Source organism: Raphanus sativus, chromosome 8 (genome assembly GCF_000801105.2).
Source record: "Raphanus sativus cultivar WK10039 chromosome 8, ASM80110v3, whole genome shotgun sequence".
Classification (NCBI taxonomy): Eukaryota; Viridiplantae; Streptophyta; class Magnoliopsida; order Brassicales; family Brassicaceae; genus Raphanus; species Raphanus sativus.
This window is the reverse complement of record NC_079518.1, coordinates 6,418,024-6,445,812: the sequence shown is the minus strand read 5'-3', so window position 1 is coordinate 6,445,812 and position 27,789 is coordinate 6,418,024. Positions and strand designations below refer to the sequence as shown.

Here is a 27,789-nt window from a genome sequence, read left to right as displayed (position 1 = left end):
CATTACTAAAGCTTCATGAAAATACTGGACCTTCTTCATGGAACAAAAAGGTATATGATAAAGAACATACAAATGAATAGATTTGGAGTTAAAAACAAGCTCGAATTGTTTTGTAGACTATATTATTATTATACCCTACACGTATGTGCTCGATAATTGGTCTAAGTTTTAAAACCTTCTTATTACACTCGCACTCACGCAGAAAAAAAGAAAAAAAAACACCTGAAATCATCATCATCCCTGAAGAGAACCGGTCACAGTTCAAATCGGTTTATCATGTCCTGCCTTGGGAGTAGTAGAAGATGCCTTTGGCGTTTTTGGTCCTCCCTGCAAAACACAAGTGACCGGTTCAATATCTCAAAGGTCTTTTTCACTTAAAACCATTTTGTTTCGCGAGAGAGAGAGAGAGAGAGAGTTTGTTTGTTTTACTTACAGTTCCCTTTTGGCCAAGTAACCTCCGGCCTGAAGGAGCTCTCGCTAACGATGAAATAGCCACTGCCGCTACAGTCGCCACCCGAATCCTTTTATGAACGTCAACATATTCATCAGTTTCATCCACAATCTCTTCCTGCAAAAGCTCTTCAAACACATCTTCCAAAGTGATGACACCGATTACTTCTCCATCCTCTATCTCCTCTGAAGTATGCGAGAACGCACTGTTACTAATCTTGTCAATATCAACAACGACATTGTCCTGGTTTCCTTCTCGCTTCATTAACAGAGGTGTCGTCAACTTGGAGTCATTATTAGTGTTTTCTTCTTCAACCAAAGTCGAAAGAGAACCTTTGCGTTTCACGTTGACCTTCACAACTGCAGCCATGTGACTGCTCCCTTTTTGAAACTCGTTCAGTATATCATACAATGGCATATCGGCTGGAACCCTAGTTCAATCATTTAAAACACACAATCAGAATTCTAGTAGTATAGAGAGAGGATAACTTCAGGGAAAGAAAAAAAAACAATGGCAAGACCTTGGAATGTGGCGTATACCAACTGTGCTGACAAGAGTATCTGATTCAGGGCGAACAGTAAGGAGACTCTTCACCTAAACAAACAGAAGAACATCTTCTTTCATTAGTGTTTGCAAAAGAAGATGATAAAAGGGGTCAACAAACACCTACCAAAAGAAGTCCGACAACATTTTTAGGATTCTCGGAGTAGACAGGAATCCGGCTATGACCTCGTGTCTGAATCTTATCCATAGCTTCCCTAAATCACAAGCAAAACCAGTGTAAGACACAAAACTCAAATATAAGGTTTGTCACAGAACACAGAGAGTACCAAAACTCTCACCAGTCCAACTTCGAATTCATATCCAAGGAAAAGATCGATTCAATCGGCGTCATGGCTTCCCTAGCAGTCTTGGCAGTCAAATCAAGCGCACCACTAATGATAGTGGTCTCATCATGCGTAAGCTCACCTCCTTTACCAGCAGCTTCCCCGTGAATAGAAACAAGAGCCTTCAACTGAGCCCGTCTAAACAAAGGGTCGCCGTGTCCCAACACACAGTCCAACATCTTCGCAACAGGGAAAGATATCGGGTAGGAGAGAATCATCAAGATTCGTACAAGCCAGACCAAGTTAGCTCCCACTGCTAGTCCGTACCTAGAGCATATAGCTTGAGGAATAACCTAAAAAACACACACACACAAACACTGTAAGCGCGCGCCTCTTCGTAAAAGCTATAAAAAAAGTCAAAAAAAAAGTTTGTTTACCTCTCCAACAAAGAGAACGAAAGTAACGGAGAGGATGATAGCAACATACTCGTTGAAGATCTTGTCTAAGTATATAGGAAGTCCCTGCAAAAAGTATAAATCCTTTTAACATCAGACCTAAGCATAAAGGTTCTAGTCAGTGTTCTAAAAATCGGTCTGGCGCCTAGGCGGGAGCCTAGTCAGCGCGTTTAAAAAAAAAAGGTAAGGTCTAGGCGCCCCCGCCTAAACATTAATCTCTCTCTAAGGTACTTAACTACAGTCTAATGATTTCTTGAACATTAGTTATGTACAATCAAAAGCAAGAGATTTTGATTAAATACCTCCATAGCAAGAGCATTGAACAAGAGAAGTGTCACTAGAAGCTGATGCTGTTTCTGAACTACCGGAAATATCGCAGCTGAAACAAACAAACAGTAAAGAATCAGAATCAGAATCAGAATCGGAATCAAATCGATTTTTGAATAATAAACCTGATTGTTTCTTCTCCTTAGGGGAGCCACTGCGTTGGAGGATTTCGAGGTCGACGAGGCCGAGAGACATGAGGCCCAGAGTGAGACCCGACATGATACCGGCGAAGAGGACGAGGAAACAAGAGACGCCGGCGTAGATACTCCACCATAAGGATCCGAAGGGGATCGTCTCGCTCTCTAAGCCGTTTGATTTTCCGACGGCGGTCAACATCCTCGCCGCCATCATAGCGTTGAACGGATGCATCTTCTTTTCTTCTTCTCAGGAAGATATTTTCGTTCGTTCTCGGTTTGAATTTTCTTATTTGATTTATTTATTTATTTATTTGCTGTTTCAAATATATCCAATCCACCCACGAATTGTTATTTGTTTCTCTAAATAGATTGCTTTTCCTTTTTCAACTACAATTTCCAGATATGACGACTTTAAAAAAAAAAAAAGAATATTCGAGATATATACATATATTTTTTTTTGGTAAAAGAATATTCGAGATATTAACAACAGCTTATGCATTAAATCGTAACTATCTTCAAAAATAATGATCTTTCTAAGAGAATAATATTGGGATAATTGTTGTGATAACATACAAAATAAAGAAAACCCTGCAATTTTGTAATTTCGTGTTGTTTACTCCAAAAACAAATTTATAATTTAACATTTTGATGATGATAAAAGTTGAGAACAAGTTACGAGGTTTATGTTAGGACTTAGAAAAGGTTTATTTCGAAGCTTAATTGATTTTAGGAACTTCGCTACTTATTATACTTTCACTATCCTTACTAATAAATTTATCTAATATATTGTAGGAATGTAATTTTTAAACACTAACAAGCACATAAACGATTTATTTTATTAAGAAGAGTTACTTAAGAAACATAGTTCTTTTTTTTTGAATAAGAAAAACATAGCTCTTTTACTAAATAAAATAATTTTCAACCAAAAAACCATTACTTATGGTGTTAATGAATCATGACGTGCGGCTCGTAGACAAGTCAGCTTGTCTCTTTAGTTTTATATTGGTTTACGTATATTTAACTTCATTTACTATGAAACACGAAATTTGACCAGACTGGCATTATTCAACATGTGACACACACACACACAGAAAAGAACATGGGAAAATATCAGGGTTCCTAATTCTGGTCTACATACTTTTGGTCAAAAGCCATCGACATGTTTTTTTTTTCTAAAACGCCATCGAATTCTAATTATGAACTTAGAACATTTTGAAGCCAGTTTCAGAAAAAAAAACTTAGAGCATTTTGGTCTAAATGTTAAGAATAAAAACATTTTTATTCATAGTCGTTCATAAAGGCTTTTAATAATGATTGCAATAAAATTTAATAAAAATATACTGTGATAACCCGTGTGGTACATTCTCGCTGTTTTGATGCAATGATATTCTATTAGCCTTGTCGATGTGGACAATGACACTGTCGTGGTTCCTTTGTTCTTTCTTCCCCTTAACTTTCACAACTGCAGCCATCTGACTGGCTTCCTTTTTGAAACTCATTCGGTATTTCATACAAAATGGGAGGTGAAACCTTGGCATTCTGCGTATACAAACTGTGCTGACAAGTGTCTCTGTTTCAGGTGTAAGTAAACTCTTCACCTATCAAAATGCAAGACTTGCTTAGCTTGTTTAGATGGTAAGCAACCATGTAAAGTTCATACGATCAATGAATTCACTGAAGAAGCATTGCAGTTATTGACTTAGACTAAGAACAGACTGTCTCATGCCCAAATTGTCTCGAAACTCATTGTAGTGTATTTTGCAAGTTTTATCAAATGGTTTATATTCTTACATTCTTCCTTCACAGTAAGTATTTGCTGTTTCCAGGAAATGTGAGCAAAATCATGTAGTATGATTGCATTAAAATGTTCTTCATAAATATAGGATTAGTGATAAAAAATTTTAAATACATAGTGATCTCATTACATGTTCACAACAAGAGGATAAAAGAGACCTTTTTGTCAAAAACCCAACACGAGATCTCTTAACAGCATACGAATAAAACTCTGTCATGACAAACCTTTCCTTTCTATTTTACCCAAAAACCAAAACACATATATATATATAACTTAAGTAATGGAAATGTATCTACTTTTTGAAGAAGTTAAGATCCCATCGTCGTCGTAATAACCCGTCTAAGACGTTTCCAGATGTGCTACTACGTCCAACCACAGTTACTGTTGCCTTTGTACGTGCTGACAAATCAATGGTGTCATCACTTGCTTCCGAAGATGATGGTGCATTAATTAGTACTGTTGGACCGGATGCAGAATCCGTCTCAGGATATGTTGGTTCTGTAGTAGAAGCAGCAGCAGCAGCAGCATTACTTTCTTTTTCTCTGGAAGGTTCTTTGTTCTGATGAGTTTCTTCTTCTGCCTCCAGCGATTTCATCACCGCTTCCATCAGCATCTGAGGTACGTGAAACAAAAATGAACATCAACCCAAGTCAAAATATTATAAGAGGGACCAGAAGGAGGGTATTCTTACCCTCTCTTCTTCCTCGGCATTAGATGGAAAGTCAGCCAAGTCCTCTACTTGAAACTCCACATATTGATCATCATCTAAAGCTACAGCGAGACCATGAGGAGGATATGGATCCCCATTTGACAAATCGAAGCTGATCATATCACAAGATGAACTACTGGACCCCTCTTTTTCCTGAATGAAACAAAAAAACATATCTCACCAACGTCACGAACAGATAAGGAAGAAAAAAAAAACGAAGAAGAGAAACTGATCATAGACCTTCGTTTCTGAGGATGATTGATTAGATGAGACGTTGGAAGGAACCTGAGAGATTTGTAATAAAGGACCATCAACAAGGAAGTTTATATAAAATTATACCACATACACTCTCGTGGGTAAAGAAACAAGTGAAGCAAAGGCCTTTTTAGTTTGGTACCACTGCAAGAACATGTTTCCAAAACTACCAACCTCTGTGCGACTCATAGGTCTTTTCATGCGGACTTCATTGATTGCATCGGAGGCAGCTGTACCTGAAATCAATGAGAAAAGATGTTGGCGGCTATAGGGTAAAAATCAAACATACAGTAGAATTAAAAACTAAATGACTTTTACTTTTCTGAGCTGAGGATGGTGGAGAATTTAGTTCTTTCATGGTGTTCCAACTGCCCTGAACATAAAAAACAGTTGAAAATCATTGACAACTTTCTCACTAAAGAGACAAGAACATTCCAGAAAAAAACAGTCTGATACAAGATTCATTGCCTTGGCGAAATAATCATCCAATGGGTCAAAAAGTGTTGTTGGGCCGGTCACCACGTTAGGAGGCTGAAGAACGTTATGGAAAAAGATGTTTATAGAATCGAAGTAGAACTGTGGCCGCGGTGAATTGTGGTCTCCCTCGAATTTGATGATATTCTTGTCTCCCTTGCATAATAATAACATATGTTTACAGGTCAAATTGTTATCAACAACTTGTGAGAGAGAGAGAGAGAGGGATAAGAGGAAGAAGAATTTACTACGTATGCTTCATATATACGCTCCGAGTGATGAGGGTGAATAAAGTCATCGTCTATGGCATGTCCCAATAAAACTGGAACAAAACATGACTTGGCTACCTGTAAAAAACAAGAAACAAAAACATCACATACCATAATAAGAAAGATATGTTTGTTGCATAGTAGTGAATAGGGGTAATTAATTATCAAAAAGGACAAACGACCTTGATGGTGTTGAGATCCGTTATGTCAAACTTGGCTTTCTTCTGAACAGCTCTCCGCATATATTGTATTGCAAATTTTATCTGAATTAAAAAAAAAAATAGCTTAAACTAAACCTCTTGTAGGAGATAGCTATAATCCCACAAGAAACAGAAGATACAAAATTAGTTTTACTTACAGTAAATTTGGGTAAAGGGAACTTATATGTATCTACTAGTTCCATCATCAAATCAACCAAATCAGAGAACGGGCTGTCTAGAACCATCGCTGCGATAGAGGGATCCTCGGCTCCATACATCAAGCTGGAAAAATAAGTTGTAGCAACACAATGATTCTTAGTCTAGCAGACAGGAACTGTAGCAACCATATTATTAAGTTACAGTGGTTGACGTGTTATAGCTATTGCCAATCATTTAAAACACATGAAAAGTATCATATTTTTTTTAAGAAGTAGACTTAAGAGGAACCTTGTGACAGCACCCATAGAACGACCCCATAAGCCAATGAGGGAGACATTTCCATCTGTGCGTAAATACTCAACCACTGCTTTCAGATCATCTTTCTGCAAATCCACCCACGTCACGTTTATCAACAAAAAAAATAAAAAGAAGTGTGACTACTTGAGGACAATGGCTACAAGTGAACACAACTGAGGGGAAATAATTACTTCGTTCGAACCCAATGTGACATACTCTCCACCAGAGAGACCAGATCCCGAAAAATCAAGCGTGAAAATTGTGATGTTTGAAGGAAGTAATACGATTGCAGCTTCGCTAGCATCAGCTCTACATCCACTGTAATAATCATAGGTCCATTTTAGTTAATAGTACGCTATAACAACCTACGGGGTGAGTCATTTTGCTTATTTTCACAAGTAAAGCAGCTCAAAATCACATTCCTACAGTTACCTGTTTCCATGGCAGTATACTACACAAGGTAGAGGCCTGTTTTCAGAACGCTCAGCTGGCATGTAGTGACTACACTTAAGGGTATCTCCCCTGCTGTTTTTTACCTGTCAGATACAAGATTCTTTATAAACTTAGGCAAAGAAAAAGACAAACTAAACAATGAGATCAAATGTTCAAAAAAAAAAAAATCTACTTTCTGGCGGTTGCTTCCTAGGAATGATAGACAAATTTCTGGTTAGAGTGTTATCTTTTGATGTTCATGAGACATGGGTTCAAAAACATGATTAAGCAAGCAGATAGATGGAGCTATATATATTAAAATAAGAAGAAGGGCAGAACCATCCATTTACCTCTAAATCCTTCCTCTGGTACCATCTCCCTTTCAGCAAGAACTCCTGTTCCAATAGATCATGTTCCGGATTGTATTCAGCTCTGCAAATGTAATGTAGATGGATCAAAAAGTAGCAACTTGCAATATAATTGGAAGAGGAAGAGGGCTTCCTTCAACCTAACTCAAGTGACTTAATCTTGTATGCTTCATCTAAAAACAAGATTCTAAATTTATAATCAACAAAATCTGAAACCCTAAACTTGCTGCAAAAGCCCAATTCTAAAAAAAAAAATACTTTTAATTCAAAAAGAGAAAGTTCACATCTCTAAATAAAAGAGAAACTCAAAACATAGTTCCCAGAATCAGTAAGCGTTTATTTTTTCTGCTTCTTCTTCACCTTGGAGGTCGAATAATGAAGTTAACAAGCTGCTCCATCTAGAGAAAAATCAACACTTTCTTCTCATTCTTCCCTCAAATGATTTTGACTCAAATCGATTCAAACACACATAAATAAAAATTGATGCAGACAGAACAAGAACTGCAACTATAAACCCCACCAAAAAGAGACAGGAAGATGGAGCTGTTCCAGATGAGATCGAAGAAACGAAGAAGGGACACGGAAATAAATAAGAAATTATGAAACGGCTTTTTTTGCGTTGTTCCAAGCTCTCAACTGTTTATATTTTGATTTTTTTTTTTTTTTGTGTGTGTGTATATATAAACTTGCAAATTAGTCCCCACATTTGTCACCCTTTTGTAATTAACGGCTTTATGTTTTTATATTCTGTTGTGAGTTACCCCGTTTGCAAGTCGGTAATTACGAGATTTATCAAGTGGTCAATGTAATCATTAACCATTATTGCTATTTCAAAAGCATTTCAGTGAAAGCTGAAATCAAAGCCTCTCGAAAAAAAAAATATTTTAAAAACTAAATTAAGGTTTTTACTCGAGAAAGTGCACGTCTTGTCGTTTTAGGTAGGGCCTAAAAGGATTTTGATTCCCTTTTCTAGTGAATGATACGAGGTGGTCAACTTATAGACATATGAGGTTAATTATTACAAGTACTAAAGCTGTTAGGCTGGCTTGGCATTTTCGACACCTAAGTGCACATCTAGTGACAGGAAGATTATCACAGCCTCTCAAAGATTTTGTTCCTTCTTGTGACAATTCTGGCACGTCTGGAAGACATTTCCCTCTAAAAAATGGTAGGGCTCAATATGGGTAACTATTATACTCCCTCTGTTTTATAATACTTGATGTTATGTCTCAATGCACAAAAATTTAAAAAATTACATTTCTCTAAGAAGATATTTCATATATATAATTTTAAAATCAGTTGACCAATTATAAAAAAAATAGATTAATCTAATTGGTTGAACAGTTTCCAATAAAATTAAAATAACTTTAAAATCTTAAAACTTCGTGTAAATTGAAACAAAACAATTATTCTAAAACATCATCTATATTAAAACGGAGGGAGTACAAAACAATGGTTTTGGTTTCTAAATTTTTAGAGGTTTTTCTTTACTTAGACATAAAGTTCAAATTATGAATAAAAATTTTAGAAATATTTTTAATAAGTCTACTTTGCATTTTGCAATGAAGTCCATCACACATATTTGAAAATTATTGCTTTTGTTACAAGCCTAATCACGAAAACCAACAACATTGGTCTTAAAGGCCCATTAGTTACATTCTATTGGCCCTTTTAGAACGGAGAACACATCTGAACCGTCGAAACACTCAAAATCAATCCGAACCGTTAATCAATCTATCTACAGACAGATTCGTCCCTTATTGCGAGCATCGATAGTACCAAACCAATAGAAATATTCGCTACGCTGTTCCTCCTCTTCTTCTCCTTCTTCTCTCACGTCCGCCAGCCACCTCGATTCTTCCTGTCCTAAAAAAGCTAAACCCTTTTTCGCTCGTAAGTTCCGAAGTTGGGGGGGTTTCGTGACTCTTTGTTAGTTTAGATCTGATGGATTCAGATCAAGGAAAGCTCTTCGTGGGTGGAATCTCGTGGGAAACAGACGAAGACAAGCTGAGAGAACATTTCAGCAGCTACGGAGATGTTTCTCAGGCTATCGTCATGAGAGACAAGCTCACTGGCCGTCCTAGGGGTTTCGGCTTCGTCATCTTCTCCGATCCTTCGCTTCTCGATAGGGTTCTTCAAGACAAACATCACATTGATTCCAGAGAGGTTCCCCACTTTTTGTCCCTTTTGTTTTAATTCGAGAACTAGATTGAAAAAAATCGAGACTTTTGTTTGCTTGATTAGGGCGGGGGTATTTTAGGGAGATTGATATTAGTATTATGTTGTGAATCATAAGTGTTTTGAGTGTAGAATCAGTTTGGTTTGGTCTAATAATATATTTATTTATATTTCAGTTGATTAAAAATGATTATTGGAGGTTTATTATCCTAAGCTTTTAATTGGTTTTTTTCTCTTTAAGGTTGATGTGAAGAGAGCTATGTCAAGAGAGGAGCAGCAAGTCTCTGGAAGGAGTGGGAACTTCAATGGATCTAGAAGCTCTGGAGGCGATGCTTACAACAACAAAACCAAGAAGATCTTTGTCGGAGGCTTGCCTCCTACTTTGACAGACGAGGAGTTTCGCCAATACTTTGAGAACTATGGCCCTGTGGCTGATGTTGTGATCATGCATGACCAGACTACTAGCCGTCCTCGCGGGTTTGGATTTGTCTCCTTCGACTCTGAAGACGCCGTGGACCGCGTGCTCCAGAAGAACTTCCATGATTTGAGTGGTAAGCAAGTCGAAGTGAAGCGTGCTCTTCCTAAAGATGCTAATCCAGGTGGTGCTGGACGAGCCATGGGTGGTGGTGGTTACCAGGGTTTTGGTGGTGGGAGTGAAGGCGGTTTTGACGGTCGTATGGATTTCAATAGGTATATGCAGCCTCCTCAGAATGTGGGGAATGGTTTGCCGTCTTATGGTTCTTCAGGTTATGGCGTTGGTGTTGGTGTTGGTGGGTATGGGAATGGTAGTAACGGTGCTGGACTCGGTGGATACGGAGGTTACGGTGCTGGTGCTGCTGCATACGGAGCAACGAGCATGCCAGGTGCTGGTTATGGAAGTAGTGTTGCTCCGAAAAACTCATGGGACACTCCATCAGCTCCTGGTGGTTATGGGAACCACCCAGGAGGCTATGGGAATGGTGCTGCTCAAAGTGGATATGGAGCTCCTTCGGCTCAGCCACAGTATGGATATGGAGGGTACAGTGGGAGTGGGGATTCTGGTTACGGAAGTCAAGCTGCGTATGGTGCGGTTGGAGGGAGACCTAGTGTTGGGGGTTTGAACAATCCTGGTGGTGGCTACATGGGAGGTTATGACCCGTCACAAGGAGGGTACGGTTTGGGTCGGCAAGGGTAATAATCACTAAAGTGATTTGATGACCAGCCCTAGTTATGGATCCTTGTCAAGAAGAAAGTAGCTCAAATCAGATTCAGAGGTTCCTCAACTTCACAAAGGGTTGGACTGTTTGAATTTTAATAAAGATTGTGCTATTTTTATTACAAAAAGTCTGACTTCTATTAAGTTATTTTTTTCGGTTGATGTACCTTTTTGAGTTTCATAAGACTTATAAATTTGCTGCTTCCAGTATTATGTTTGTTTGTCCTAGTGTTCAAGCCGGAATGGTTTTGTTTTTGACTAAATGTTAAATAGATGTTTGAGTAAAAGCAGATGGCGAGGAGAAGCAGATTGAGGTGGAGAGAAGTGACTAAATGTTATGGTTTGAGTAGATATAGTAGAGGTGGAAGCTTTAGACAGTAGTAAAAAAGTGTAGCTTTTGATTCTTTTGTGAGGAAATAAGATTCATGATGAAAATGAAACAAGCATAGATAGATAGGTAGTGCAAAAGCTCATTATGAAAACTTATAATTAGACAAATACGTGGAAGCTAAAGTTATTTTATTCCCCAAGTCGCTCATGCAGTGCAACTAGTCTACAAGTTTCTTCCTGTTTATCTCAGTGATGTCCAATCTTACCACCGCCAAAGCCAAAGCCTTTGCCTATCCCCCCTCCACCGAAGCCACCACCTTTTCCAAAGCCACCTCCTTTGCCTATTCCTCCTTTTCCGAACCCACCGCCAAAACCACCACCTTTGCCTATTCCACCACCGAAGCCATCACCTTTTCCAAAGCCACCTCCTCCTCCTTTTCCGAAGCCACCGCCTTTACCAATGCCGCCGCCAAGAATGCCTCCGCCTTTTCCTATCCCACCTCCTTTACCAAAAGCTCCCCCAAAGCCCTTTCCACCTCCTATGAAGGTCTTCTCCTCTTCCTCTCTGCCAAAGCTCATCACACCATCTCTCGCAGCCACATTACTCACTACAAAAACATTGAAACACAACAAAACCAAGAGGCCAGCTCCGTTTACAAGACGCCCCATGTCTCTTCGTGTTATTTTTGTTTTTATCTTTTGCAGTTCGATGAGCATGAACTATCTACATTACAAACGTTTATATAGTGAAAGTAGCAAACTAAACTAACTCTTTTTATTTATTTAAATAAACTCTTTTAAGTTGCAAGTAAATATTCGCATTAAGTTACTTCAATTACTAACAAGTAACAACTGACTGATTGTAGCTTTCCAAAAAAAATAAACGGATTGAAAGTAATACAATCCGTACGTGCTATATCGACGCATTTTCTAGTCTACAAGACTATAACTCCATACGTGCTTTAAGGTTTTTGTCCCTTCCATATCGATAATAAATATCTCGAAGCCATTTTTGCAGTGTTCATCTTTTCTAAAGTCGTCCTTTTGTTATACTTATGAAAGTGAAAAGAATCAGAATAATAAACTCTAGTTTTATGTCAATGGACACCGTTAACGGTTGTTAGTTTGGTGGACTTCGTAGTAAGCACAATCTGAATTTAATTAGTTAGTTAAATATTCCATAATTCAATTTACAAAAAATGAAAAAAAAAATTCCATAATTTAGGGTTGAACTGTCGATAAAGTAAGAAACATTAGACTACAGATAATAAATATAATATCTACTTTGTAAATAAAAATGAATGAAATTTGACTTAAAATCGTGAAGTGTTCCTCAAATCTACTGAAAGTTTAGTAAGAATTAAGTACTAGTCAAGTATGAGTAAGTGAATTAAAAAAAACCTACTGTCAGCTGGTCTCTTTAGAGTTGTTTAGTGTTTGAAAGTGAAAGGCAAAACCTTTTTTGCAACTGTTGTATTTCCCTTCTTCCGTTTGAAAATAGCATACATCAGTTCGTGGAAGGAGTCATCAAATGGCCCACCATAACATACCCAATAGGACTAAGAAAGATATCATCCAAAACCCTCATTCATAAACAAGAAAGGTATTGAAATCAAACTCATTGAAAACACGAGCAGATTAAGCAACGAACCATGAGGACAAGGAATCCCTAGGAGCAGAGGAACAAGTCTAGAAGATCCAGATTTGATTGCGAGGAATTAATCATGTTTTGTCTTAACTTAATTCAACAAAACAAAAAGAGATTTTGCCACTTTTTGACCATTTCACAAACTAGCTAGCTATCTTTGAGTTCATTCGTATCATTTTATAAGCGAGAAATCATCTGAGTTCTAACAACAAACCTGTGACATTGATCAAAACACCAGATGTATGTACAAACTGAAAAGTCAAGTAAACAGAAAGCAAACAACAATAGGATTCAAAAGCGCATAGTTGGTAGTTATATTGGTCTTTAACACACCACACCACAAGAGAAAGCAGCACAAGTTGTGCTATATATCAAGAGAGAGAGACCCACACGACACAACCGTGGCAACACAATCTTTTGCTTGATTGACTCATCTGACAAAAATCCCCTGAAAATCAAAATTCAACAGCTATCAACATCTGACCCAAAATTAAGATATAGAATGGATTCAAAAGTATATTGATTTACCCTATAAGATGTGCTTCCATGATGCTGGACGATCTCTTGAGATGAGGAGGACACGAGAACTCGCATAATCAAACGAAGGGCAATACATATCGTTTGGACCAATAACCTCTTTTACGGTTCCATTGTCCCCACCTATCAAAGGCTCTTCTTTTGCAGTATCAAACACGAAAAGTCCCATACCAGAAGTAGCCATGACAAAGTTCGAATTTCCCCAGACTTGGGTTATTGCAGAGTGGTGCGAGTGAGTGTTTGAGTCAGGCAGGCTGTAAGTGCTCACGAGACGCTGTTTCCTTAAGGAGAATTGCTGCACTTGAGAGGAAGAACCGATTGGTTTCTTAGCAGATGATGGTCTCAGATTGTTGCCAACAAATACTGAATCTCCTCTAGATGATACGCACTGTGCATTAAGACCGAGCTTGGGGATTTTAGCGCCAATGCCAGATGGGTTACGGAAGTCCATGATGTTAATTGAATCAGCAGTGCAGAAAACTCCATCGTTGCCTTCAGCGTCCATGGAACTTGCTCTGCATTTCAGGTGCGAAAACAAACAAAATAAGTCAAGTAAAGTATCCAGTTATTAGCTTCCTAAGTTCATATATGTTCACTTAACTAGACAAAACGAAGAGAATAGGAAGAGGCAACAAAAATGGTGAAATGAAGTTCTAACCTTTGACGAACACCTCCTCCAACTTCAGCATCTGTGTTGTTGATATGAAAAGCTGAGATTTTTCGCCCTGAAGAGGAAATAGTGAGCAGGGATTCAGGGTGAAGGGAGTTGACATCCCAGACAGAAATTGTTTCTGTTTCTGCTATGACAAGCTTTCCTCGATTTCTCCACTGTAAAGGGCTCGAATGATCTAAACCTGAGACAGGATTCTGCACTTCCCATCTCATGATTTGTTCCCCATCTCGTATGTCAAAAACCTTAACTACGCTTTGGAAACTAGCAGTTGAAGCTATAAGATGACCGCATGGTCTGTACCACCACTGTTGAGCTTCTGGTAGCAATGAACAAGCCAAAGCGTTCCTACCATGGGATGTGTTGTTAGATAAAGGAGCCAGAGCAGTCCTTGAAACTCTCGAAGAACCATCTTCTATGTGGAGTGCCTTAATGTCTTTGGTGTAGAAATCCCATGAGCAAAATCCAGACTCCATCGTATTGCCAGCAGAAGCAGCTACAACATATCTGCCTGAGCAGCCATCTGCACCCGGTGCACGAACCACCCAGCAATCTCTCCAGGTATTTGGTGAGATATCATCTGGAGGATAGTACACAGATTTTACCTGAAAGACGAAATTTCAGATCTTTGATGTCAGTCACCACCACATACAAAGCAACCTAGAATGATAAAAAACTACATTCAGTATCCTAGAGTATGACATACAACATATAAACCAAAATAGCTTTAGTAATTAAGTATTTCTGCAAGTTTGGAAACGTGTATGATGTGGTCAATGTGAGAATTTAATATCAGTGCTTCACACGAGAACTTTTAGAGTTACATCACGCATGATTGATGACACTATAGATTTTACAGGCAGGCTCAAATGTTCCATAAAGGAAGTTAATAAGCTAAGAAAATGAAAGCATAAGTACCTCAGAATTAGCAACGTCGTAATATGAACATGAGCCATCATCATGAGCGAGTATAACAGCCTCGCCCTCTGATACAAACCACCCACCAGTAGAAGTTTTGGATCCAATGTCATTAAGCTGATACATGCATTCATTCTCCATCTCTTCCAGCTCCATCTCGTCTCTTTTCTCTTCCTCGTCGATTTCCTCGAGGTCTTCGTCAGCTCTGAGAATTTCAGCTAAGTTGGAAGTCAGATTGACGTCTTTTGAAGGATTGTTTTCCTTTGAGGCTTCCTCTGTATCCATCTCCTGCACTTCCAGATTTTCCAGCACATTCTCACCACTCCCTAATGCGCCTTTTTCCTTGTCAAGCGAGGCCAAGAACCCCAACGCTATCGGATTCTCCTCAACAAGACCCGAGGGCTTCACCTCAACATTCACCGCCTTGCTAGAAGACTCACCAAAGCCTTGAACTTTCGCGACTGTTTTGGACTGAGTTCTGCTCCTCAGCAACCTCTGGTGAGGAAAGAGCCTGTCTTCGAGCTCCTCCTTGTTCAACCCTTTCACCGAAGCTTTCGCCTTGGTAGTCTTGTTTTTCCCTTCGTCAACAACATGAACCATAGACTTCTCAATCCCACTGATCTTCTGATGTAAATCAGAGAGCATCATACCCTGAGACGAGTCCTGATTATTCAAATCCAGCATGTCCTTCGTCTTCTTGATATCAGAAGCAATCTTCTTAACCTTTCCTTCGAGAAAAGCGAGCTTCTCGTGTAGCTTGCTCTGGTACTTAGTCGTAGCGACGTTGCTGCTTCCCTCCATCGCCTTCCCAGCGTTATCAATAGACTTCCTTCTCAACGCTCCACCACTACCTTTCACTACCTTCTCGGCTTTTTCCCCCAAACCAAGCAAAGCATCTGCCTTTGGATCCGACACCGAGTTTCTCACCACGCTAGTAGAACCTTCTAGGTTGCTTGATTTCACTACACCAGAGCTTAGCTCCTCGCAAACCCTATCGCAGCTCTTACCCTGATCCGATTCGACCTTTTCACCGACAACCCTAGACTCGTTCCTCTTTCTCGAATCCGATAAAACCCTAATCAGATCAGACGGGCTAGAGCTCCTACCTCGTGACCCAGAGGACTTCGATCGAGTGACCCGACCCTCGCCGCCGTCACCGACACCGACACCTCGCGCAGCGGCGGACTTATCGATCCGCGGGACTTGCCGGAGCACGGGCTTCTGCGTGGAACCGAACGACGGAGGACGGTGACCGGGCTTTGGATTCTCTTTGCTCGACGATGATTTCTGGAGAGAGGCGGAGATCGGAAGCGGAGTTACGGACCTCAGAGGTTTTTTCCCGGAAGATTGGTTTTCTCCGTTGCCGGAGTTGCGGCGGCGAGTTGATGAAGCTGACATATCGGCTTTGGGAGAAGAGAGAAGAAAAAAAAAGTATTTTGATTTGACTGTGAGAGAGAGAAAGCGTTAAATGGAGGCTAAATTTAATCACAAGACGACAAAATATTAGGTTTTTTGAAATGTTGTGAATTTGGCGGGATAACGAACCAATTCAAATTTATTTGAGATTTTGAAATTCCGCATCGATTGCGATGCAAAACTCTGCGTTTTGTGAAGTCAACACGTGGCGGTAGCAGAAACAAACGGTAAAACGCAGCGTTTAGATGTTTAGTGGTGGGTTATTAACGTGCAAATTTTTTTATTCTTTTGTTTTGTTCTCATGCATTATTATTATACGCGAAACGTTGTGTGCGACTAAACGTCGTGTCTAATTCTAGGTCAAACGACACAACTCTTTATTGATGTTTGATTATCTTTATAAATTACTCGTAAAGCTACGGAGATTAACACAGTCCTTACAACACAGATCAAATTCTAATTTTGAAGAGAAGAAGTACAGAGAGATGGCGAATTCGAATGAATGTGGAATCGGACCGGGTTCGGTCTTGGCGATTGTGGTCGTAGCGATGATGTTACTGTTCGTACCGTTGATGATGGGACCGGTGGCTCCACCAACTCCTCCACTTATCTTGTTGTTTCCCACCGTCTTGCTCTTTGTGTTTCTCTATCTTCATTTTAGTTCCAAGTGAAATCTCTTTTGTTTTTTCTCTTCAGTGATTATTATGTAAGTATCCGTACGTATGTATTTTCCAGATTACAATGATATATGTTTTTTTTATTTCTGTAAAATACAGTGATATATGTTTCTGACTCTACTTCTATCAATCTAAGAGTTCGTTTCCCCAAAGTGTTGGTTAACTTGTACTGAGAACATGCGTTCCTTTTTGGCATCAAACGAATTAGATAACGAGAACTTGTACTGCATGTTTTCCACTAGCACAAGTAGACAAAAATAGAGTTTCAACGTCTTTTTTGTTGTTGCACTATCTCCAATTTACTTCCACCTGAAGTATTGCGTCCTTTATGATTATTAACCTAGTTTTTAACTGCGTTTATTTATAACAATATATGTTTTGTTTATACAATTATCAAACAAGACGAGTATATGCTCTATATATGTATACAGATATCTTTTAAATGGTTGATTAACACATGTTTTATGGATCTGAGAGGAATTACAAATATCTATGCATATTGGCTCGATTATATATAATTTCCTCCGCCTATTATAAATTAGCTTGTATACAAATAAACAGAATAATATTATCCCTCGCATATGGTATTAATAAAACCACTTAATTATAAATTTGTACGACTAGGATAATTATACAAACAGATGTAGCGATTTGCAAATACAATGATAAAGATTTGCAAATACAATGATAAATAATCACACAGATTTGACAGAAACCATTTCCTGGTAATCAGACGATTTTGTAATACGTTTTCTGGCAAGAAAAAAAGGTAGGCTTATACGTACTATGAACGTGAAATATCTAACTGTTATCGACAGAGTTGTCTAGTTAATTAAAAAATGCAATATTCTTCTAAAAGCATCCTCGAAACTGAAATAGCACGGAAACCAATTGGACGGGACATAGCCGAACTATTCAACCCAATATCAAAAAGAATAATTGTTAATTGAGTTTCAACCTCCATGAAACTCAATAAAGATTTGCAAGTAAAAAAAGCGCAACGAAGTGATAACTTGCTTCCACGGCCTCTTACCTCAGTCAAAAAAATGACGATGTTAGGGTCTAGGATGAGGATGATTCGACCATGCATCTGATGTCACGTAATTTTATTATAGATTGATCGCTGTTACTGTGCGGTTAAAAGTACTATGAATCCCCTGGTTAGGTTACTTCCCTTGTTAAAACATGTCATGGATGGTGATGATTCCCTCTGATGCCAAAAAGACTTCAGTTCTGAACATCAGAGGAAGCATAAATGAATTTCATTGATGTCTGTATTAACCAGGTTCACAATATCACCACATACGAAAATGTCCTCTTAATTAAAAGATCATAGGTCCATAACCATTTTTTGAAGATTCAAAAATGTATTCGAATGCCCAAGCAAGACAAGTACCAAACAAAAGATAAAAAAAAAGTAGATAGAGGAAACAACTTAAAAGAGAGATGTTCCTTTTCCCTTCTTGTCTCCACCAATCTCAAAGTGCTTGCACCTCTGCAAAAGAGACAACACAAATGTTAGAACTCAAAACTTATTATAACTGGGCAGCAAAATGTAAAAAAATGCCCTCTTTACCTTAATCGAGTGTTGAGAGAAATGCTTGCAGGTTTGGCATTGGAGCCTCAGCACAATCTTCTTGGTCGTCTTAGCCTATTCCAAAGATCACATAAACATTGAGCACAGACGATTGATCGGAGACATTTTAACATGTAAATTACAGTCTCTAAACAAAAGACTGAAAGTTGATTGTCTAAACAACCAAAACCAGTTGTTCGCAGAAGGTAGTATTGCATATTCAGACAAGCCAAGAAAAAGAAACTCAAGTTTGTTAGATTCACCTTCTTGTGGAAGACGGGTTTGGTCTGACCACCATAACCAGATTGCTTGCGGTCATAACGACGCTTTCCTTGGGCAGCAAGACTGTCTTTACCCTTCTTGTACTGGGTCACCTTGTGCAAGGTATGCTTCTTGCATTCCTTGTTCTTACAGTAAGTCTTCTTTGTCTTTGGAATGTTCACCTGCAATTAAATCCCCCAAACTTTTGAGACATAAGTTCCACAAGAAAATGGTCTGAATAACATATAGAATTGGTCGGAATTATAGATGTCAATTGGGCGGGCCGGGCGGGTTTGGGCGTGTCTGAATGGGCTTTATTTTTTTGTTGGACATATTTGGTCGAAGCCCAAATAGAACCATGTCCAAATGAGACCAAAACCAAATAAGACCATGATTTATTACATTTGTTGGGCTGTCCATGGGCCTATATGACCACTTAACGTAAACAACACAATTTTTCAGTTTAAATAAGTAAAATTCATACAAGTTTTAAACTTCATGTTCTAGACTTCATAAAAACAGACAAGTTCACAAAAGATAAATTGCGTTTTCTATTTTGGCAAGAAATTGCGTTTTCCGGTTTTTGCGAGAAATTGTATTTTCCGGTCTTGGCGAAAAATTGTGTGTTTTCCAATTTTTGCGAGAAATTATGTTTTCGGTTTTGGCGGGAAATTGTGCGTTTTCTGGTTTTACGGGAAATAGTGTTTTCTGGTTTTTGCGAAAAATTGTGTTTCCAGTTTTAGCGAAAATTTATGTTTTTTCTGGTTTTGGCAGGAAATTGCGTTTTTTCGGTTTTGGCGGGAAATTGAATTATTCAGTTTTGGTGGGAAATTGGGTTTTTTGGTTTTGGTAGAAATTGATTTTTCCGGTTTTGGCGGGAAATTGTATTTTCGGTTATGGCGGAAATTTTGGTTTTTCGGTTTTGACGGAAAATTTGATTTTTCGATTTTAGCAAAAAAATTGAATTTTCCGGTTTTGGCAGACAATTATATTTTTTTCCGGCTTTGGCGGGAAATTATGTTTTTCAGTTTTGGCAGAAATTATGTTTTCCATAACAAAAATCACACATAAACAGTTATAAATCAAACCTTTAGGCTTTAGGAAAATGTCGAAAAAAATATTGAGTTTTTCCCAATTTGCTAAACCTAGACATTTTAGATTTTTGGGCCGCCCATTGTCCAAATGGTTAAGTCCAGTATTGTCCATGATATAATTGGGTTTGTCCATGTGGACAAAAATTTAGTTACGGGCCAAAATGGACCTGCCCATTTTAGACCATATCAATTTGGACACGGGCCGCCCATTTTTATCCCGCCCATTTGACATCTCTAGTCGGAATCATAAGAACTAACTACCCGAATAGTGAAGACCGATTAATACATTTCCCCTGCGTACTCAGAAGTAATCAGAACAGACCCTGAATCGTAGGATCTCACTACACTTAACTCACGATTCAATAAGCAGAAAAATTAGACGCAATCAGCTCAGAGGAAGTAGTTAGCTAACAGATCAATAAACAATAACTAAGCTACTTCTAAAGTGGAAACGGCAACCCAGCAAAGCTCGACTAAGTATAAAGGTTTCTTATAAACTATGAGAAGACATAGCAGAAAGAGAAGAGAGTCACCATTTTCGATCTTCGGTGAAGCTCGTGCCGTCCGCTGCCAAACAACACACGAGTAACTATAGGTTGGGTTATAAGAGGACTTTGAGAAACCCTAGCGCCTGTTATACATGTTTTGGGCCTAAATATTTTTAAGACCATTTATTTAACCTGTAATAAGCCCAATAACACAGTTCTAAAGACCATTTATTTAACCTGTAATAAGCCCAATAACACAGTTCTAAAAGATCTCAAAAATGAAAAAGAGAAACATTAGCATTAGCATTGCATTTGCTGGGATACCTTGCCAAAATAAGAGCCTTAACTTTTTTTTAACTTAAGCTAAAAAGTACCAATTCACAAAAATGACATCCTGACTTTCAAAATTTCAATCCTTTATTTTACTGGCTAAATTATTCTAAATAAAAGATTAGTCAACCATTAAAAACACTGTTATCATATCTTCACTTTTTTTTTTGAAAATATAAAAAATAAGAATTAAATATGTCCATTTGATTCTGATTTTAGAATATTATTCTTGACCTGAACACCTAATTCTCAGAGCCAAAAAAAAATAACACCTAATTCTCTCAATTCATTTGACACCATTTGTAAAAAATACTTTTTTTCCAATGTTAGTTTTCATCTTTTCTACTATTTTGTTTCTCTTGTTCATTTTTATTTCCTCTTTGGTCACGGGTGTGTTGTTGCCCGTGGACAAAAAAAACTAGCCGTTTCATACACTGTGTTATGTTTGTATGTTCAAACTTCAAACCTCAAAATATCAAACCCTAAATCCCCATTTCAAAAATCTCTCTCTTCTCCACACTCACTCTCTCTCTAAGCTTCTAAAAATGGCACCAACACCATCATCCTCCTCACAACCAAACCAAACCCAATTCACCTTAACCAGAACCCCACAAACCAAACACCGCCTCAATTTCAACTCCAAAACCCCAAACCCAGACCATACCCCACCGGAGCACCCGGTCGAAGTAATCGGCCGGATCCGAGACTACCCAGACCGCAAGGAGGAGAAACCACCTTCGATCCTGCAAGTAAACCCAGACAACCAAACGGTCCTCCGAGTCAGAGCCGATGCCGAGGGTGGGTACAGAGACTTCACCCTCGACGGAGTGTCTCTCTCGGAGGAAGAAGGTGTGGGATCGTTTTACGAGAGGTTTGTGGAAGAGAGGGTTAGAGGGGTGAAGGGTGGGGATAAATGTACGATCGTGATGTATGGACCTACTGGCGCTGGTAAGAGCCATACCATGTTTGGTTGTAAGAAGGAACCTGGGATTGTGTATCGGTCCTTGAGGGATATTCTCGGTGGAGATGGTGTTGGCTTTGTCCAGGTCACTGTTCTTGAGGTTTATAATGAGGAGATTTATGATCTCCTTTCCACCAGTAGTAGCAACAATTTAGGGATTAAGGGAGGAACCACTAAGGTAACTTAGTTTCCTCTCTCTATGTGTACTGGAATTGATGACTCTTTTAGAATAGTCTGTGTCTAAAGGATTGTACTTTCTTTGCTTCTTTGTGTGAAATTGAACATGTTCACTAACTGTAGCTGTAGCTTATCGACGACTCTAGTTAAGTCGGTTTCCTTGTTGACCAATCCTTCACATTTTGCTATATTACTATCTGGAGTTTTGTTGTGGTTTCTTTTAGAATAGTGTCTTTATATAAAGGAACATGTTCCTTTGTGTGAAATTGAACATGTTCGCTACCTGTAAGCTGTAAGTAGGGACGTTGATGGCTTCCTCATTGATCAAACCCTTCACATTGTTATATTTACTTTTTTTTTTGGTTGATTTTGGATTTTGAGGACTTCTTTTGTAGTTTTAGAGTGTTTTATATAAAGGAACATGTTCCTTTTGTGTGAAATTGAACTTGTTCACGAGCTGTAGCTTAGTATCTCTACTTTTAATGGTTTCCTGATTGATCAAATCTTTCACATGGTTATCTCGCTACTGGTTTGGAAATGGGAAGTCTTTGTGTTGATTAGTCTTGGACTTTCTTGTTTTACAGGCCAGGCTTGAAGTAATGGGGAAGAAGGCAAAAAATGCAACCTTTATTTCAGGGACAGAACCTGGGAAAATCTCTAAAGAAATTGTCAAAGTGGAGAGACGGAGGACTGTTAAAAGCACACTTTGCAATGAAAGAAGTTCCCGGAGTCACTGCATTGTTTGTACCTACAACTTATGATTGAAGCATATACTTACATCTTATAAAATCTTACAGCTTATAAGTGAGTGTTTCTTTTATGTAGATCATACTTGATGTGCCAACTGTTGGGGGAAGGTTGATGCTTGTTGACATGGCTGGTTCAGAGAATATAGACCAAGCTGGCCAAACTGGATTTGAAGCAAAGATGCAAGTAATGTTTTTAATCTCTACCCTCTCTCACTTCATTTGATTCTATCAAAGTGACAGACTATATATCTTTATTCAACAGACTGCTAAGATCAACCAAGGAAATATTGCACTGAAGCGAGTTGTAGAATCTATAGCAAATGGAGACTCTCACGTGCCTTTTAGAGACAGCAAGCTGACTATGCTGCTTCAGGTGAATTTCTTGTTGTATCCTCTGGAAAGTGTGGCTGCTTGAAGATACTTAGTGTTGTTTCTGTTTTTTCTTGATGTAGGACTCTTTTGAAGATGACAAGTCAAAGATTCTAATGATCCTATGTGCGAGCCCTGATCCAAGGGAAATGCACAAGACTCTCTGCACTCTAGAGTATGGGGCAAAAGCAAAGTGCATAGTTCGCGGGTCACATACTCGGAACAAAGATAAGAATGGGGGTGGGGAGTCTTCTTCAGCTGTGATCCTGGGAACAAGAATAGCAGCGATGGATGAGTTTATTTCCAAACTCCAGTCTGAGAAGAAGCAAAAAGAAAAGGAAAGGAAAGATGCACAAAAGCAGCTGAAGAAGAAGGAAGATGAAGTTGCTGCTTTGCGATCTCTTTTATTACAGAAGGAAGCATGTCCCACCAATGAAGAGGTAATCAAAAAGAAAGTTAACGAGAGAACCATGAGTTTGAAAGCTGAACTAGAGAAGAAACTTGAGGAATGCAGAAGAATGGCTGAGGAGTTCGTTGAGATGGAGAGAAGGAGAATGGAAGAAAGGATAATGCAGCAGCAAGAGGAACTGGATATGCTGAGAAGAAGGTTGGAGGAAATCGAGGTTGAGTTCCGGCGCTCAAGGGGCACTGATGAAACCAGTGGGTTTGCCAAGAGACTCAGGAGTCTTTACTCGGATGATGACATGGTGAAGTCAATGGATCTTGACATGGGGAAGTCGATGGATCTTGACATGGGTGATCCAGAAACAGTTAAGCAAGTATGGGGAGCTGCTGTTTCATACCAATCAAGCAACACAACCAGCAGCAATTTGTCTAACGTTTTGCAACCAAAGACTCGAGAGAATATGATGTACCCTGACCGTGTTTGCCTGAGCACTGTCTTTGAAGAAGAAGAGGTCGAAGAAGATGAAGAGAAAGTGATAGTCGAGGATAAAAGCATCTGCTCGATAACAACACCAATGCCTTGTTTGAACTTTGAAGGCTTGGGTAAAGAAAACTGCTTGAACAGTACCACTGACGACAAAGAATCAGCATCTTCTAGAAAGGTAAGAATTGAAAATATATTCACCCTTTGTGGCAATCAGAGAGAGCTCTCTGGAAAAGATAAGGTTCTTCAAGCCAAGAATGATCAGTTGTTTCCTGCAACGAATAAGGCTGAAGCTCTAGCAGTAGAGGAAGCAAAGGAAAACAATATCACAGTTGATGGAAGTAAAAACGGGCAGATAGATAAGAAGATGCAATTTACGCCCATATCAAAAGTACACTGAACCACCATGAAATTGATGGGACTTTCATCACCCGTTGTAGCTCATCTCAGCTCCACTCCGTTCATCACTCTCAGAAGATATTAGTAGCTGCTATGTCCTTCTTCTTTAGTCTGTTCAAAGGTAGACTTATATAGATGTAAGCTTTGTCTAGTTCTCAGTGTTGGAAAAGAACCACCACATCTTCAACAATATATGCTAAGAAGACATTAGTGGCTTATGTCTTCTTCCTTTGTCTATTCAAAGGTAGTAGTAGTAGTAGCCTTGGAGATATGTAACCTTTGACTAGTTCTCAAGTTGGGAAAGAAGTATATGTACGACCACACCTTAATCAATATATTCTACAATATTTCAGCAGAAGCAGAATTGTCCAATTCATTATTTGCACATTTGTTAAAAAAAAAAAATCTTCATCAATGCTTGAAAATTACAATACGTTTTCATATATTTTATTCTATATTGAAGCTTTAGAAAACAGAACCTGAAGTACTCATCACAAGTTACACACAGACAATGAGAGATTGGGAGAGGCAGACAATATTCTCTTTCAATCTCTTTCTCTCTCATCTTGTTCCAAATCTAAGAACCAATGCGTTTTTTTCTTCTCAAGAGGATGAGAATCTAGAAGCATGATGGACATGTCTTTTCACTACCACCATCGCCTTTTTAACTTCATTTCCTTTTCTTCCCAGAGCCGATGGTAAGGAGCTCGAATCTTCTTATGGCATCCTCATGTCCAGCTCCAGATGATGGCTTGGATTCATAGCTCTGTTGAACCCGCTGAGTTGTACTTGAAAATAGTCGGCTTGAGCGGTTCTCAATAGGCTCAGCTGACGAGCCAGGTCTGCTGCTTGACATCACACCTCTACTTCCATTTCGAGATGAAGAACGATGTTTATCAGACTCGTGCTGCAAGTGAAAAAAGCCAACCAAACAAATTAAACTTTCTCACATTCTTTTATAATTTACTGATGATGGGGGCCAAGGATAGAAATAGCAACCTTGTCTTTTTTGACATCAGAAGAAGATGTGTTGAATCTAGAGCGATCACCATGAACGCCTTGGCTTGATACATTACGTCTGGTGAATGCCTCTATTGCTCCTGTAAATCTTTCTCTCAGGTCCTTTCCCACTAAACAATAGCAGCCAAATTAACTTCTCAGTTTATTTAACCCCTTACGGATGTAAAGGACAGAGAACAACAATGTACCTTTAGGTTTTTCAGATCTGTCTGCAGGTGATCCTGAGGGGTCCAAGGCTGGTCTTGGAGTTGGCTGTTGTTAGCAAGAAAAGGTTTTTAAATTATTGAATTGTTATGAACTTTTTTGGGATCTGAAATCAAAAAAATATAACACTACTACTAACCCTTGGTCTCGAACTAGAGCCAGTCTGAGGATATTTCAAGTTTGTCCAATCAAACACGTAGTCGAGCTGGTAACCTAACAAAAGCATAGTTTCATTTCATCAAAACAAACAAGCTTATGGATAAACACAATCAGCAAGAAGTGTATCTAACCTTCACGAATGAAAAGGTCTCTGAAAAGTCTTCTGAGATATGAATAATCTGGTTTGTCTTCAAATCTCAATGACCGACAGTAATGGAAATACGAGGTGAACTCTGATGGATATGACTTGCAAAGAACCTCCAAAAAGGTAAAAAAAAAAACAAGCCAAGTCAAAAAAAAAAACATGCATTATCCTTTTTAAATAATGAATGATGTACCGTACCTCAGCAGGAGTAAGCATCTTCTTTTCACTAATCTTGTCATACTTTTGCTTCTTGGTGCCACCTCTTAGACCTTGCCATGGAAGACTGATACAGAAGGGACCTCTCAAGTTTTAAGGATTTTTAATATATTTTTTTTGTATGCAACCAAGAGCGAGAGAGAGAGATTCTAACCTTCCTCGTAGAAAATACATCAACACATAACCCAGCGACTCCAGATCATCTCTTCTACTTTGCTCTGCATAAAACAAAAAAAAAGGAGCGTTAGCATTAGCAAAGAAGGCAAGAGGTTTTCAGACAAAGAAAGCAGCTATCTTACCAATCCCAAGGTGCGTATTCACACTTGCATACCGTGCAGTTCCTGTAAGATTCTTGTTTTCCCTGTAAAATTTACCAAGGAAATTCTAATAAAGCAAGCATATACACTATCCTGAGTCTGAAGATCTCACCTGTATGGTATATGCTTCTGTGTCTGAAGATCCTTGTATTTTTTAGCAAGGCCATAATCAATGATATAAACCTGAGAATGGGAAATATTAATTTGGGTCAACAAGACATAGTACAAAAACTGAAATAACTAACCTGGTTGGCTTTGCGGCCAAGACCCATCAAAAAGTTGTCAGGTTTGATATCCCGGTGAAGAAAACCCCGGGTATGCATGTACTCAACTCTGCATATCTGCAACCACGGTAACAAACATAGATTCAAAAAGGAAGAGATATCCAAATTCTAACCTTAAAGTGAATCTAGAGTAAAAGAGGAGGAGGTTGTTACCAATTGATCAGCAAGCATACAAACAGATTTCAAAGAGAAGATACGATTGGAGTAGTTGAACAAATCTTCCAAGCTGGGGCCGAGAAGGTCGATAACCATGCAGCTGTATTCACCCTCGACTCCAAACCATTTGAGATGGGGAACACCAGCTAAAATTCACAAGAAAGAGAAAAAAAAGAACATTTGAGAATTTCACTTCATAATATATAAAATTGATGAAGAGAGAAGAGAAAGGAAAACTCAAAAACTCACTTCCTCCTTGAAGAAACAAATAAATTTTGGATTCATACTGCAGTTGAGGATGCCTTGTCTTCACAGGTTCCTGAAAGCGAAAAAACATAAAAAGAAAATCTTACTAAAAATGTCAAAAGACTTGAAAACTAAAGTAGTTTTTTTTTATATTATTTACCAGCTTAACTGCGACTTCTTCTCCAGTTTGAATATTGATCCCTGAAGATTGCAAATATAAAGAAAAAAAAGATGAACCAACCACACACACTACTAAGTAAAAGAAAAAACAGAGCAAGAAGAAGAAGGATGAGGGTACCTAAATAAAGTTCGCCAAAGGATCCACTACCGAGTTTCCTACCCAACTTAAACTTTCCACCGATGACTACTACCTGATCCATCTACTAGAAACCCCCACTATCCGATTAAACCACTAATCACCAATTCTCGGGATTTTTCTTGGTGCCCCCCAAAGCTAAAACAGAGTAAATGATCAAAGTGGCAAGAACCCACCAAGAAAAGGTGATTTTAATGGTGAAAGTTTACGACTTTGCAAGAAAGAGAGAGAGAGAGAGAGAGAGAGATTAGAGTGTGTTCGCTACTGTGTGTTCTTTAGTTCGAATATATCAAAAGAGAATTTGAAGGAAAAGGAATGGGATCAATGATTCGGATCTGAGTTTTGATTGTGGAAGAGAAGAGAAGAAAAGAGAAGAGAAGAAGGAATCATTAAAAAAAAAAAAAAGAATGAGAATTGGATTGGATGAATTTTACGTGAAACTTGACTTAACCAATGTGAGGAAGAGCAAAGAGAAAGAGAGGTCCAAAGAAAAACAATACTTGGAAGTAATAATTATCTTTATATTCATTCCAAGATTATTTACTTTTTTTTGGTTATTTATTCACACAAGTTTAATTTGAAGAGCTTGTCATATTTTCAAACCAATTTTTATTTTTATTTTGATCATCAATCATTCAACACTTGAATAATTATTCTTCAGTATTTACCATCAATCATTACATATTAATGCTATAATCTTTTTGTTTGG

General features: G+C 38.5%; 9 protein-coding genes across 10 annotated transcripts; 3 read left to right on the top strand and 6 right to left on the bottom strand.

The window, feature by feature from the left end:
- Positions 1-12: 12 nt before the first annotated feature.
- LOC108822156 (DUF21 domain-containing protein At4g14230-like) lies at positions 13-2,503 on the bottom strand. Its single transcript, XM_056993094.1, has 8 exons — positions 2,186-2,503; positions 2,036-2,112; positions 1,716-1,799; positions 1,294-1,631; positions 1,122-1,209; positions 972-1,045; positions 434-881; positions 13-327 (listed from the first exon to the last, which is right to left on the bottom strand). The coding sequence occupies exons 1-8, from the start codon at positions 2,427-2,429 to the stop codon at positions 262-264; spliced, it is 1,419 nt and encodes a 472-aa protein (XP_056849074.1). The 5' UTR covers positions 2,430-2,503; the 3' UTR covers positions 13-261.
- Positions 2,504-4,062: 1,559 nt separating this feature from the next.
- LOC108822433 (uncharacterized) lies at positions 4,063-7,782 on the bottom strand. Its single transcript, XM_018595502.2, has 14 exons — positions 7,516-7,782; positions 7,138-7,219; positions 6,788-6,891; positions 6,547-6,673; positions 6,347-6,441; positions 6,058-6,181; positions 5,882-5,962; positions 5,679-5,777; positions 5,425-5,586; positions 5,275-5,329; positions 5,131-5,192; positions 4,942-4,986; positions 4,684-4,854; positions 4,063-4,605 (listed from the first exon to the last, which is right to left on the bottom strand). The coding sequence occupies exons 1-14, from the start codon at positions 7,551-7,553 to the stop codon at positions 4,285-4,287; spliced, it is 1,566 nt and encodes a 521-aa protein (XP_018451004.2). The 5' UTR covers positions 7,554-7,782; the 3' UTR covers positions 4,063-4,284.
- Positions 7,783-8,926: 1,144 nt separating this feature from the next.
- LOC108822434 (heterogeneous nuclear ribonucleoprotein 1) lies at positions 8,927-10,741 on the top strand. The gene is made up of 2 exons (XM_018595503.2): positions 8,927-9,321; positions 9,575-10,741. Exons 1-2 carry the CDS (start codon positions 9,100-9,102, stop codon positions 10,505-10,507), a joined length of 1,155 nt encoding a protein of 384 aa, XP_018451005.2. The 5' UTR covers positions 8,927-9,099; the 3' UTR covers positions 10,508-10,741.
- Positions 10,742-10,959: 218 nt separating this feature from the next.
- On the bottom strand, positions 10,960-11,577 carry LOC108822435 (glycine-rich cell wall structural protein 1). The gene has a single exon (XM_018595504.2). It carries the CDS (start codon positions 11,573-11,575, stop codon positions 11,105-11,107), a length of 471 nt encoding a protein of 156 aa, XP_018451006.2. The 5' UTR covers positions 11,576-11,577; the 3' UTR covers positions 10,960-11,104.
- A 1,125-nt stretch (positions 11,578-12,702) lies between these two features.
- LOC108822804 (KIN14B-interacting protein At4g14310) lies at positions 12,703-16,073 on the bottom strand. Its single transcript, XM_018595969.2, has 4 exons — positions 14,632-16,073; positions 13,702-14,318; positions 13,035-13,558; positions 12,703-12,954 (listed from the first exon to the last, which is right to left on the bottom strand). Exons 1-3 carry the CDS (start codon positions 16,027-16,029, stop codon positions 13,036-13,038), a joined length of 2,538 nt encoding a protein of 845 aa, XP_018451471.1. The 5' UTR covers positions 16,030-16,073; the 3' UTR covers positions 12,703-12,954; position 13,035.
- A 286-nt stretch (positions 16,074-16,359) lies between these two features.
- On the top strand, positions 16,360-16,872 carry LOC108821707 (uncharacterized). Its single transcript, XM_018594700.2, has one exon. It carries the CDS (start codon positions 16,431-16,433, stop codon positions 16,716-16,718), a length of 288 nt encoding a protein of 95 aa, XP_018450202.2. The 5' UTR covers positions 16,360-16,430; the 3' UTR covers positions 16,719-16,872.
- Positions 16,873-18,027: 1,155 nt separating this feature from the next.
- Positions 18,028-20,326, bottom strand: LOC108819270 (60S ribosomal protein L36a). Its single transcript, XM_018592272.2, has 4 exons — positions 20,189-20,326; positions 18,564-18,743; positions 18,301-18,375; positions 18,028-18,219 (listed from the first exon to the last, which is right to left on the bottom strand). The coding sequence occupies exons 1-4, from the start codon at positions 20,324-20,326 to the stop codon at positions 18,160-18,162; spliced, it is 453 nt and encodes a 150-aa protein (XP_018447774.2). The 3' UTR covers positions 18,028-18,159.
- Positions 20,327-20,930: 604 nt separating this feature from the next.
- Positions 20,931-24,240, top strand: LOC108822719 (kinesin-like protein KIN-10A). Of its 2 annotated transcripts, XM_018595866.2 has the most exons (5): positions 20,931-21,612; positions 22,196-22,351; positions 22,437-22,544; positions 22,623-22,733; positions 22,813-24,240. In XM_018595866.2, the coding sequence occupies exons 1-5, from the start codon at positions 21,019-21,021 to the stop codon at positions 24,016-24,018; spliced, it is 2,175 nt and encodes a 724-aa protein (XP_018451368.2). In that variant the 5' UTR covers positions 20,931-21,018; the 3' UTR covers positions 24,019-24,240. The 2 variants fall into 2 exon arrangements, with proteins under 2 accessions (XP_018451368.2, XP_018451369.2); XM_018595867.2 differs by lacking the exon at positions 22,196-22,351.
- A 164-nt stretch (positions 24,241-24,404) lies between these two features.
- LOC108822720 (casein kinase 1-like protein 11) lies at positions 24,405-27,566 on the bottom strand. Its single transcript, XM_018595868.2, has 14 exons — positions 27,063-27,566; positions 26,925-26,965; positions 26,768-26,837; positions 26,516-26,664; positions 26,324-26,419; positions 26,191-26,261; positions 26,061-26,122; positions 25,916-25,979; positions 25,744-25,828; positions 25,532-25,658; positions 25,381-25,454; positions 25,226-25,289; positions 25,017-25,147; positions 24,405-24,924 (listed from the first exon to the last, which is right to left on the bottom strand). Exons 1-14 carry the CDS (start codon positions 27,142-27,144, stop codon positions 24,688-24,690), a joined length of 1,353 nt encoding a protein of 450 aa, XP_018451370.1. The 5' UTR covers positions 27,145-27,566; the 3' UTR covers positions 24,405-24,687.
- Positions 27,567-27,789: the final 223 nt, after the last annotated feature.